Source organism: Corapipo altera, unplaced genomic scaffold (assembly GCF_003945725.1).
Source record: "Corapipo altera isolate COAL_440 unplaced genomic scaffold, ASM394572v1 1b, whole genome shotgun sequence".
In the NCBI taxonomy this organism is placed as follows: domain Eukaryota; kingdom Metazoa; phylum Chordata; class Aves; order Passeriformes; family Pipridae; genus Corapipo; species Corapipo altera.
Genome location: NW_020884881.1, coordinates 12,517,568 through 12,530,358, shown reverse-complemented (window position 1 = coordinate 12,530,358; position 12,791 = coordinate 12,517,568). Strand labels below are relative to the sequence as shown.

The 12,791-nt window shown below is 37.2% G+C and overlaps 1 protein-coding gene across 4 annotated transcripts in view; it reads left to right on the top strand.

The window, feature by feature from the left end:
- SEMA3C (semaphorin 3C) overlaps positions 1-12,791 on the top strand; it is a 113,021-nt gene that overhangs the window by 83,526 nt on the left and 16,704 nt on the right. For all 4 annotated transcript variants that reach the window (XM_027639788.1, XM_027639786.1, XM_027639787.1 and 1 more), the window contains 3 exons: positions 190-259; positions 2,876-3,020; positions 7,734-7,956. In XM_027639788.1, coding sequence (XP_027495589.1) covers positions 190-259; positions 2,876-3,020; positions 7,734-7,956 — 438 coding nt within the window. The remainder of the gene's footprint in view (positions 1-189; positions 260-2,875; positions 3,021-7,733; positions 7,957-12,791) is intronic.

Below are 12,791 nucleotides of genomic sequence, written 5' to 3'. Positions count from 1 at the left end.
TTTCTGAATGTTCAAATACTAGATTTATGCATATGTGGTCTGTTTATATGGTAAGTCTGCTTTTTGCTGTTCAAGTCTGAGACAAAATTGCCATTAACTTTAGCAGGAATAAAGTAATAAGTTGAATTAGAAAATAAAGAGTTTTATTAGTATTCAAAGCATTTTTCTTTTTCCTTTTCTTTCTTTCAGAGGATGTGTTTCTTTTAGAGACAGATAACCCCAGAACAACGCTTGTGTATGGAATTTTTACAACATCAAGGTAAACGGGGAGGTTTGAAAAAAATTACCTTTCTGAACTGCTTGATTTTCTGTATGAAAACTCAAGTTGATTTTTGTGGACTAGGCTGTGCTGTGCAATTTTGTATGTCTACTGCAGCTATTGTTTGCATGCAGGAGTAAGAGTCTCAGTACCATTACTGTTGGTATCCATGTTAGAGCTATGCTTCTTGGAGCAAACTGCTTCCTGACATACTGTCAGCTGGCACTGGGAAAACATTTCCATGGAGGGCCACTTGTTACTGCTCAGCAGCAGAAAGCTAAATGACTTCAACACAGTGAACTTATGTGGCATCTGAGAGCACTTAACACCTCCTGAGGAACATCCAGCACTGGGAAAGATCAAACCAAGAATTCTTACATGAATTCATACAAATCATTTCCAGTCTCTCAGCTGGCAGATGATCATACAGATGCCAAATAATCCAAATCGGCTTCAGTTGGCTACAAAAGGACAAGCTATGGCATTTGATCACCTCCTTGTAGCCCTAAGCACCCTGCTACCAGTCAGTATTCACTTACTGTCCAGTTTAGAAAGCACTTAGTGAGCTCCCAAGGGTGGTGGAAGCGCTAGATTTGGCTTACTGTGCTGAAACTCTCCACAAAGATAGACTGACAGGTGGACCCACAGATTCTGCCATTTTTTTTTCATTTTCCCTCTTGCCCTCACCACACAGTGTTAGTAAAGAGTAGAAATAGTTACTGCTTACTGATTTCTGATGTGTTATCCTATACTTCCTGTTACTATCCTGTTACTTCTTATTTTCAAAGAGGTTTTCTGCTTTTTTTGTTTTATTTAATTTATTTGATCAAATTAGCAAATTACGTAACTTGCTACCAATAATTTCTTTAATGGCAATTTCTAGTAAAAAAAAGTCCTTTCATAATTTTATGATATTTAATTGGGAAAAAACCCATCACATAACTAGTAAACATTTGGTTCTGTCTACAATTTATGATTCCTACTTCACAAAAAGAGAAAATGATGAGGTTATGTTTAGCAGTAAAACCACACTTATGATTAGGTTGTGGATGCAACATGACTGAACTGGAAACACTTCTACCCAAATCTTCTGGTATTTCTGCAGTGGAAATGAGGTTTGAATCACAGGACCATATAAGGTGACAACAAAGAGAAAACTTCATTTTTTCCTGGCTCTCAAGCTATTTTCTCTCTCTGTTGAAGTTTTTACACTCATGCATTTCTGTTCCTGTGAACCACATGGTTTCTGCTTGCTTTCTTTTTGTTCAACTATCGAATGTATTACCTAGTTAAACACAGCAGCCATAAGGATTTTTACTGCTTAACAGTTCCTGTATCATCACCTCTGTAGACTTCCAACTCTTAACAGTAGCAAGATAGAAACGTCACAGAAACCTAATAACTAGTAGTATTTTTGTCTAGATCATACAGAAGGAAACCAAGTAATATTGAAGCAAATTATTTTACTGTCATAATATGCTGTAAAGCTAACATAAAACATCTGGAAAGACTAAATAAATTTCTCAAAATCTATTAATACATAGTAAAATTTCCACAAGTACCATAATCCATCTGAAAGGTTCCTTCTACTAATCCAACTGAGAGCAATGTGGATTTCACTTTCCTTTTTTAGACACTATGTGTAATGTTTTCATGTCTTTTTCTGGAGTGTTTTTTTCTTCTTCAGTTGAAAATAATTACTTGGATTATCTTCATCCTACAGTTAACATCAGACAGATTTTGGACTGTCTGGAGTTTCCACTTTTTAAAGATAAATATCACAAACCTTGCATGCACTGAGAGAAAAAATGAAGGAGATAATTTACTATAGTCAGCCCAAGAATCAGTCTGGAAATTATTCCCTTAATGCCCTTCATCATCATGGGGTGATGGAGACCATTCAAGGCTTGTGCTAACTGAACCCATGGCTAAGCCTAGAGCAGTGGGAAAAACATACTTTTCTTAGGGGACTCCCTGGGTTCTCCTCAGGAAGCATCAAACTTGGGTCTTTGTAAGACCATTTTTTGGGTGGACTTCTGGACTGTATAGGAGTAATTCCTTTACAGCCACGGTATGTCCCCACTTTGCTTAGAAAAGCTGGCAACTGATTGTAATTATCCAACCAATTGTAATTGCTCTGGATATTTTGATTAATATTTTAGCCTTGTATTTTAAGAGGCTCATGGAGATCTTGTGGTTAATATACTGATAGGGAGTTCTGGAAACCTGTGCTGAGCTTGGCAGTACAAAGTTTATAAAACTCTTGTCTCACTAAAGTCAGCAATATTTTTGCCATTGATTTAACTGGAGCCAGATTATATTTTTTTTTATATTCAGCATTAAGAAGTGTTCTTATTGCACCAGTAAGACAGTGCCTTCCTCCCTCTTTTTTCAGTTCACTGTTCAAAAAGGTGCTAAGTCTTAAGAAGTAGTGGTGCATATTGAGCAGCTAGATTAGCTGATTTTAAATGTATTAAATCCATGCTATAGAAGGATTAAATTGTATCAAATATATTGTTTTAGAGGTATCTTTCATCACTGGACCATGCAAAATGATGGAAAAGCTTTAAAAAAGTTGCTAGATTGCAGTGCTAACTTTTTCCTGCTGTCTTCCAGCTCCATATTTAAAGGCTCAGCCGTGTGTGTGTATCATCTGCCTGACATCCAGACTGTGTTCAATGGGCCATTTGCACACAAGGAGGGCCCAAACCACCAGCTGATTCCATATCAGGGCAGAATTCCGTACCCGCGACCTGGCACCGTAAGTACAAAGATGTTTATGCAGGCTTGCCAATTGCTTGTCTTTGTTTAATACATAAATAAATACTATTTATTCCAGGAGGAAGGACTGTATGTGACTGTGACAGTTCAAAACTCTTTTATTTGCTTCTCAGTTGTCATACAAATCATGTAGTATCTGGAAATCCTCTAGAAAGAATTAAAAGTCATGTAAAATGTTAATCAGTCTTTTTCTTTCTGTTGAAAGAATTATTTAATTATGTGACAATCATCTTGTTTACATATCCACTTCCATTTTGTTGATATATTTGAGGAAAATGTAGCTAAATAAATAAGCGTTCAAAGTCAGCATTGTGAGTGTGTTCTACAGTCTGGATCCAAATGTCTGTAAGTCTGTCTTTAGTCTGTATGAATTTTCCATAGTTCTCTAAAGTTTTGCAGCTCTACTCAGATGCTTAGGAGATATGGTAGGAGATTTAGAGGAGAATAAGCTTTCTGGGACTTGTCATTTGGTTAGGTCTAGTACCCTGTCAGGTACTGAATCTTAGAAGAGGGTCCTAGAAATAGATGTGTTTTCATGCCAATCCGTTCACAGTAGCCTTCCTTGTTAAGAATGCTTTTTGTAGGCCTTGAAAATTTTTCAGGACTTTCTTTCACTGTGTTAGGGGTAGTAATAATCTTCCAATAAATTCTGTATGCCATTAGAACTAGCACTGTTTCCAAGTTGTACAAAAATACCTCATGAAATATTTGAAACAAAACTATTATTTTTTCTTACTTTTCAACTTTATGGTGCATAAAAATGCACTTCTTTATTTATTTGTTTACTTACTTTTTCCACTATTCTTAATTTAGATTTAGCAGAAATATGATATCTAATATTTCCAGCCTTAATGAAGAATGTATGAACTTCCTCTAGAATCTTCCCTAAATCCATATTTGCTAAATGAAGTATATTAGCATGGATGTGTGTTGAGTCCTATGAAGTCTTAAAATTTCTTAAGTATCAGAAGGAAATAAGTATACAGAGAATAATAAATTGTTTCTCAACAATGTAGTTATATTTTTTTTAGACTCAAATTTTGTTGCTTTTCCATTTATCACAGGAAATGAAATTTTGTTTTAATTTTGCCAGTCCCTGCAAGAACCTTTAACCATGTCACTATTTTATTCTGATTTGTCTTCCTGCTGCAAGATCTTGTTCTTTTTCTCTCTTTCTCTCTCATACACAGAATAGCTCAGGTACATGGAAGAGCTCTCCTTATTCACACAATTCTTCATGACATTTTAGTGTGATTATTATAGACTATAAGAGTTAGGTTCCCAGATCTCTAGAATTACCTAATCAGTACTTGACATTCCACTAAGGTCTAATGCTAGCATTAGTCTTTCTTTGCAATTAATACATACGACTCTAATCTCATGAGTCCACTGCGGCTTTAAACTTAAACTTTACTAAAAAAAAATTGATCCATTTAAACCGGAAGTTTCATTCTCTTGTCATTAGTCACATTTCAAGGTTTCTTGCTGCTTCAGAGTACTGTGTTTGTATGTGTTTCCTCAACCACTGCCATGTTATTCTTGGTTCACCTCATGGAGGCTTATGTGGTATTCCAGATGGGCCTGAAGAAATTGGGCAGCACAATGGAAAGGGATAAAAAATTAGATTTGGATTTAATATGGTGACAAAATTGTCTAAAGTTTTGAGATGTGCTGAAGAGCTCTGAATTTGAAGATAAATTCTTAGATCATAGCTCACACAAAAAAACAAAGTCAAAAGAGATTCCTTTGGATGATCAGTGCTAGTTTCCTGATCACTGGCTTTTCTGTGCTACCTCACAATTCAGCCACAACATATATCTTAAAGGCATACTTTATAAGATGGAATTTGTTTGGCTTTGATTTTATTTCACTGCTCAAAAGTTCCACTTTTCACTTATGTCAAAGCATCTGTGAAAATCAGGATATGGGGATTTTTTGCTGCCCAGAATTTGAGCTCAGATAGTTAACTTTGATTAGCAGACTATGGGGTATGATCCTCTTTCCTCTGGAATGTACTTTTCTCTCAACTTCTGGGATGTTGGACTAAACAGGGATGCCTTTTTATATGACATGGAAAATCCTCCTTTACAGTTGCCTGAAGAGATATTCATACTAAACCTCTGGACAGAAACGAACGTCCATCATGTTGCAGTACCTTGGATCAACAGTGGAAAGGCTTTGGTGTAGTTTCAGTAGGATTAAATAAAGTAATAGGTTCTTTTGGCCATGATCAGCTCTGCAGTGTTTGGCTGGCCTTCACTAAATACCAATGGTTTCTTGTTTCTCCACAAGCAAAACTTACTTATGGAAAAGAAAAATACATAATTGGCAGCTTGCTACTAAATTCAGTGATGTTTGAGGATAGTTTCCATTTTTGAGAGTTTACAGAAATAGTTTTTGTATCTACAGCATGTTGGGGGAATATGCTGTAAATTAAAGAATTCTGGTTTTCTCTGCAATCTAACTGCATGGTGATCAACTGTGAACGAAAGATTGTGTAGCCAAGTCCTTGAATGAGGTGTGAAGGATACACATTCAATCCCTCCAGGAAAGGGAGAGCTTATAGGGTTCTATAGTAACATTTTTTGTTTGTCATTGTTTTATACAGGGGATAGCAAAAGAATTAATTGATTAAAGATGTTTGTTAAGGCTTTGCTCAGAACACCAATATAATGTAAATTTTTAGGGTCATACTGGGGTGAACCATAACACAGTCATTTTTGCAGGAGGTCACAGACAAAGGTCTTGTGATCACCAAGTCAAAAATGGAAGGATTGAAAGTATCATAGAAAGTCTTTTAACTGAGCTATGTGAGACAGGAAAGTTTAATTTGAACTGCTTGTGAAACAGAATCCCTCTTGAGAGGAACTGGGGTCTGGCAGAGCACTACCAAATAGAATAATCTTACTAATGATGAACACAGTTCTTTTTTCAGCATTTGTTGCTAATCTTAACAGATAGTCCTATAAATTTTCTGGAAGATTGTGGATGGATATGCCAGGCAGGGGAAGAGTAGAGTAAGCAAGATAATAAGAATTCAATTTTGTGAACAATCTTAGAGGGCTAGCATGTAGTATCAGTTCTAATCAAAGCCAAAAAAAAGCCCTTAGGATAAATAAGGGCCCAGAAAAATCAGTTGTCAAGGATGTCAAATGAGAAAAGCAACCAATATCTGAGCTGAGTTCTGGTTCTTCTTCCTGGAGGTAACTGATACCAGAGCAATTTCTTTTAAAGAACTCCTACCAGAGCTATTCTACTTTGTATAAATAATTAAATCCTAATTGAGTCAGAAGATGATTCTGAAGCCTGGGTTTTGGCTGAAGTCTCCTCTCTACTTGGTTCCTGGTATGCCAAATGAATAGTTCATTAGCTTTTAGCAGCGAGGGTAGAACAGGCACTCCTGCCTGGTGGTTAGAGGAATCCTCTGGGAGGTGAAGACCCAAATTCCAACATTTCATCTCATCAGGTAGGTTGGACATATGATTCATATATCCCCAGACAGTTTCCAAGTCTCTCAGAATATGATCCATTTTATGTAATTTTAGCCATCTAAAAGCAGAGCATTTAGTCTGAATTACTGACTTCAGAGGAAACCTAAGAATAAATGTCTGACTTAAGGCAGTAGAAGTCAGGTGAGGTAAATCTTTCCCTAAGCTACTGGCTATTTTGTGTCTGTGGTTTTGACCAGAAATTCCATCTTAGATGTAAGAATGGCCCTCATCAAAATAAAGAAGTTTCCATCAAGTGCTTTTTATTGAACAAATCAGCATTTTCCAATTGGAAAAATATTGCATTGAAACACTTCTGAATAGCTCCAATACTCCGAGGAGAATTTCACGGCTCAGAAATACAATAAGGGGGAAAATGAAAGCCCAGGGGCAGCAATAGGAAGTGAAGTAATGGTAGCTGAAAAAGAATAATGTAAATTAACATAAGTATATCCATAACATTGTAACAGTTACTGGCACAGTTACGTGTTTTCTTCCCAATCTTCTTTTAGTTTCACTCTCAATAAATAGTTGAGTTTTCTAAGATGCTTTTTATTTTCCTTAGAGTCCAGAATGCCTTGGGGCTAATTATTTTGATGGTTCTTCATTATACTTAAAGAAGCATCCAGAGTATTCATGGACCTCAGTTATCTCTCAGGCAGAGGGGAAAGTATAAACAATCTTCTGAGAGATAAATGAGTTGTTACAGGACCCCCTCATCAACTCCATATTATTGCTTTTTCAAATGAAGATGAGTCACAGGCCCTTTCATCATCTCCAAATTACAACTGAGTGTCAGATTTTGTCTTTTGTCTTTGTATTAATTCTGTAACAAACTGGATGCAAAAGTTTGATATCTTCCCATACCGATCTCTTGGATTTTTTCAATTTTTTTTTCAACAGGCAGTTTGGAAGCATAAAGCATGTGAAAATACATTCAGAATTAAAGACCTTAGTCATCAAGCTGTGTCCTGAAAGTGCAAAAATACATTTGTGTTTGTTTTATCAGCATTGATGGGAGTTCAAAGCATAGCTATTCAACACTTCATTCCCATTATCGGAACATAAGTTTTGGTCAGTCTGCAGTGCTCTTTTGGGAACTTCCTTTGTCAACTTATCTGTCAATATTTGCAAATGACTTGGAGATGAATACTCTCTGAAAGATAGTTGGTATTGTTAATCATTACTGTGCATGTTTCTTACAGTGCCCGGGAGGAGCCTTCACACCTAATATGCGGACAACAAAAGAGTTTCCAGACGACGTTGTGACCTTCATTAGGAATCACCCTTTGATGTTTAATCCCATTTACCCAATACACAAGAGGCCGTTAATCATCCGGATAGGAGCCGACTACAAGTATACAAAGATTGCTGTGGATCGAGTGAATGCTGCTGATGGAAGATACCACGTCTTGTTTCTTGGAACAGGTAAGACAAAATTAGGAGCATTCATTTTCCTCCACTGCAATAAAATTTACAGTCAACTCTGATTTGTACAACTTAGAGCTTTCAGAAATACTTGTTGAAACATTTGCTGTCTACAAAAATGTCTATAGAAATCCATAAATTAGGTTCATTTTACTTTCTGTGCATTTTTGTATTTACTATGGACATCAGTTATGTGCAAGAAATACAATGTATTGATATTAATTTTATTTGAGACAGAAATCAACACTAGTGTATGTGTTATTGGTCCTAACTAATAATAGTTCACTTGAATATGGTTTGTCTGCAACATGATTCCATATAAGAATTTGATACTCAAATCTAGCTTCCTAATTTTTGTATATTCTCATCATTATTATTTAATATATGCTATGTAAACTACTTCTGAAGAAAAGCATGATCTGATCAGGATATTGCAAAGGCAGAAACAGCAACACAGCCAAAAAAAGAGTAGTAATATGGAAGTACTTGGCAGAGAAAAGGAAACAAATGATCACAGTCCTAGCTGAAGTGGACACAGAGAATTTGATCCAAGTATTCTAAAATAATTTCTGTCTAATATAACCTACGTTTTGTTTCTAGTTACATCAAATTTGAAGCTGGTGTTATGCTTCTGAAGTCTGCAGGGTCAAGTGATTCTCATACTGATCAATTTTGATTTTTTGAAATATTTAGATATGAATCACACTGTTTTGATTGGAGCAGACAAGCAGAGTGGTACTCTTGCTAGATCCTAGGACTCATTCACATCTGAAACTCCCAGTGGCTTAACAGGGCATTGTAGTTGATAGGCACAAAGGGTAATCTTTTTTGCTACAGATGGTTCCAAGTAGAACAAAGGAAAAGAATTCCCAGAGAACAAATACATGTCTGAACATCAGAAAATGATTACAGAGGTGGCTTGTATTGCTTTTATGGTTCACATATTATTGGGGTCCTGGTTGTTTTCTGTTTGTAGAATAACCGTTCCTGCCAACAAACTCGCATGGGGCTGGGAATAACCATCTTGTTATAATAGATTTAGGAAGTGGGTGCTAAAAAATCTCTCGAGAATGTCCCCTCAAGGGACAGGACTAACAGGAAGTTTCTACAATTTTCTTAGAAAAACCTCCCCAGCTATCAAAATCAGCAGGGTGCCTGTGTGCCAAGGGAGTCAACTGCATACTGTGCTGTATGAGTAGAGATATATCCAGCCAGCAGGTTGATGTAAGGGATTCTTTCCCTTCACATTTCATTATTTTTTTAAATATATAGTGGTGACGTTGTTTTAACATGCTCTATAAACATCTAATGTTATTTGGGGAAACATTCCACTAAACATTAGTGGAAAAGATCAAGACATAAGTTTCCAACTCACATAGGATTGTTAATACAGCAGTGATAGTTAAAACTGGAAATGTATTCAAAAGTTGAAATGTGCATGAAATCACAATATTAATTGTTAGCATTTTAATAATTCTGCAGGAGATAAATATAGGTAATTTCATTTTATACTTTGATGACCATCTGACTGTTTTTAGGTGATCAGTGTGGTCTCATACAGACACTTGTGAGATGTTAAAAAAACTCATCAACATACTTCAGCTTGTTCTTACATTATGTTAATCCTCTTCTGTGTATCAGCACAGGACCCATTATGGATCAGATAAGTAAATAATTGAAGCTCTTGATACTTTATATTCATTACTTTATCTTCTTCATTACACTGGAGACAAGGATCATTTTCTGCTTGCTAGTTAGTTGGAGGGGACACATTCTTCTTCCTGAGTAGGGTACAGGACATGAATAGCTTCCAAGATCTTCCTCAAAAGAAATTGATGCAATGTAAGTTACTGCATTTCTCAGCCCTTTCAAATAAAAGTGATCAAGTTTCAGCCACTGAGAGGAGAAACTTGTTTTCTTTATTCTCTGCTTTCTGTGAGACTCAGGAGGATTTGATAGAGATATTAAGTGTCAAAAGGAATGCAGAGGGGATTTGCTTTGGTGTCGGTTCATCCCGGAAAATGCAAAAACCACATTGTATAGGAGAATTTCATGTGATAATTTTCTCGGGAGCCCGGAGCCTCCCAAACAGAGACAGTGGGACTTGACACCTGGTGACAATTACACTCAACTCAGATGATGAGTTACTGCTGCTGAACTGCGATGTTGCCAGCCATGTCTGTCACTGTCAGTGACCTGTCTCATGCTTGAAATTGGAGTGTTTTATGTCTTGCCAGATGCAGAGCACACAAAATGTTTAGCTTTTCCTCTCTTCCTCCTCGATAGCCTTAGTAATAAATCAGTTCCTGAATGTAAGTGAAGAATAACAGAAATATAAAGCTCCGAGAACCCCAGTGGCTTTCATCATGTCACTATGGCACAGGAGGTATAGGCAGCTCTGTAATTTTTTCACATTAATGTGAACTAAATGTGGTGTTTCCTTTACTCTCCCAGACAGAAGTGCTGAGCTCACAGGGGCTGGTCCATGCCCACAGTGAATACGCTGCTTTTCTCCCTTGCTTGCCTATGTAACAAACAAAAATCCCAGGGATAGACATTGCTCTCATGGCACTCCACCCACTTTTCAAATGATAACCATCTCCTGTTTTGCCATTGCTTTTCAAAATGAAGACTACCAAAACACTTAACAAAACTTGCTGATTTTGTTAGGTCCAGCCAAAGGGATCTCTTCACTCCCCTCTGGCATGAGCTGACTTGGAGCAAGAGAGCAGTGCTACAAGAGAGCAGTGCTGTCTACCTTGTCTTCCCAAACAGAAACACAAGACATAGTTTACTTGGAAAGAATGTAGTCACTTATTTGCATATTTGACAAATGCAACGCTGATGATATTTTTTTCCCTATGAAATGAAGAATTACATATTCAGTTCAGGAATTTGGGACTAGAGTTATGTTTCTATTATCCTGTTTCCATGATAGGCCAGGACTCAGTCCTGAATTTTTGGATTCACCCTAGAGTTGTACTGTGATTTCTTTACTCATTTCAGTTTTATCTAAACAACCTGAGCTTTCAATATTCTCTGTTTATCCATTGGTAGATTGTTTTCCATCTGAATTTTAAAACAGCAGTAAAACACCATGAGAACATTTTCATAAGATTAATATTTATTTATTAAGCATGCCACCTGCTGCTTGCAGTACGAAAACCTTTGGTCAAAGTACACACAGATTGCACAACTAAAAGATTATGCATGGGGTTTTTTATTGCTCTTGTGTTATGAAAATATTTAAATGTCTGGGTCAAACTTGGGTACATTAAACAGCTGTGGGCACCAATGGGATTTTTTTTTCAGCTCCTTGCTATCAAGATAGGATATGTTTTTGTGGAAAGAGGTCTAAGTTACTGTTGTAAAAAGGCACTTCAGACTTCGATGTGACTTATTCAGATGATTAATGTCGGCTGCATGCGTCTCATGTGTTGTTAGGTTGATCAATGTTTCTTATTATCTTTTCTGATGCAACATTTGTTTTCGAAGTCTTGATACAGTGCATGCCTCCAGAGCATAAGGTTGTAATACTCATTTTCATGGTGTCATGTGATGGCTGTCTCTTTGGAAAACTAACCCTTGCTGACAGTGGTAACCTCCAGTAAGGCAATAGCCAAAATCATGTAATGATCTACAGAATCTAATGGAGAGAGATAATGTGGTCAGAAGAGCAAGGTTGCCTCCCATAGTTTTCCTGGCTGCAACTTCGTGACTGTGAGCTTGGAAGATGATGTTGCACAACAGTGGCACAACAGGCGTCAGATAGAGTTTCCTTCTTCCTCTTGGTCATTGTGCCTGAGTCATTCGAAACCTTTTGTTGACCCACTCATCCAAAGCTTTTTCACAGCCTTTTAAGAGGATATGTAAGTTAAGAGGGCGTACCTCCACCTGCTTCATTTCCCCTGTTCAGTTTTTACTCAAACAAGCTCACATTGTGTCCCAAAAGTTTAACCGAGCTGGGGCTGTACGAAAATATTGCCCTCAAGTGTGAGCATTTGTATCTGTCTTTTTGTCCTTTGATGCAGCTTGAATTTTATGAAGCTTCACAGTGGTACTATGAGCTGGAAAAAAATTACGCCCATTTGACAGATGAGTGAACTAAGCACAGAGAGATTAGTGTCTGTGGTGGGAGCTCTGAGTTACAGCAGACACCCAAGGACAGCCGAGGGCGTGGGAACGTGGCTGTCAGCCCTGACTGCTAACCTGCCACCATCTCAGGTGCTCTGCTGAGCCTCAGCATTTTCTCAAACAGACAGATTTTAAACATTTGGTAAACTTTTTGCTTTCTTTTTTTCTTTATAATGTTATTTGTGTGCATCAGGTTCAACTCAGATTAGAGACCAAAAATAATTAAGCTGCCATTAGGCTGACAGGTACAACAGGGAGAAAAGTTTTTAGAAGGTCTCCAGCAGTGTCGAACATCAGGGGTGGGGATTACTGCAAGAAGCATCTCAAACCCTATGTCAAAGTAGACATTGCTGCCCATTGCAGTCATTTTTTTTTATGATGTGCAAAATTCAGGGGTTTTTATTTGTTGATTGTTCAGTTTGTGCATGTGATGTGTCTCAAGGGTAGATGGGTCCTGATTTTCTTTGAGGCTCACATTACTGACAGCTGCAGTGTTCACTTAGGACTGGGGAAACAAAAGCTGGTCAAAATTCAGAGAATGATATTTAAACTCAGACCTTCAGATTCATCCAAACACCTCTGTATTTGTAATTTCTGTTCATCAAACTTTGCTTTCCCCCATTGCCTGTGGTCAGCCCTATTGGGAGTTAATGTAATCAGGCACAGGCTAACTGGTATTGATGAAGCTTAGCTGATTAACA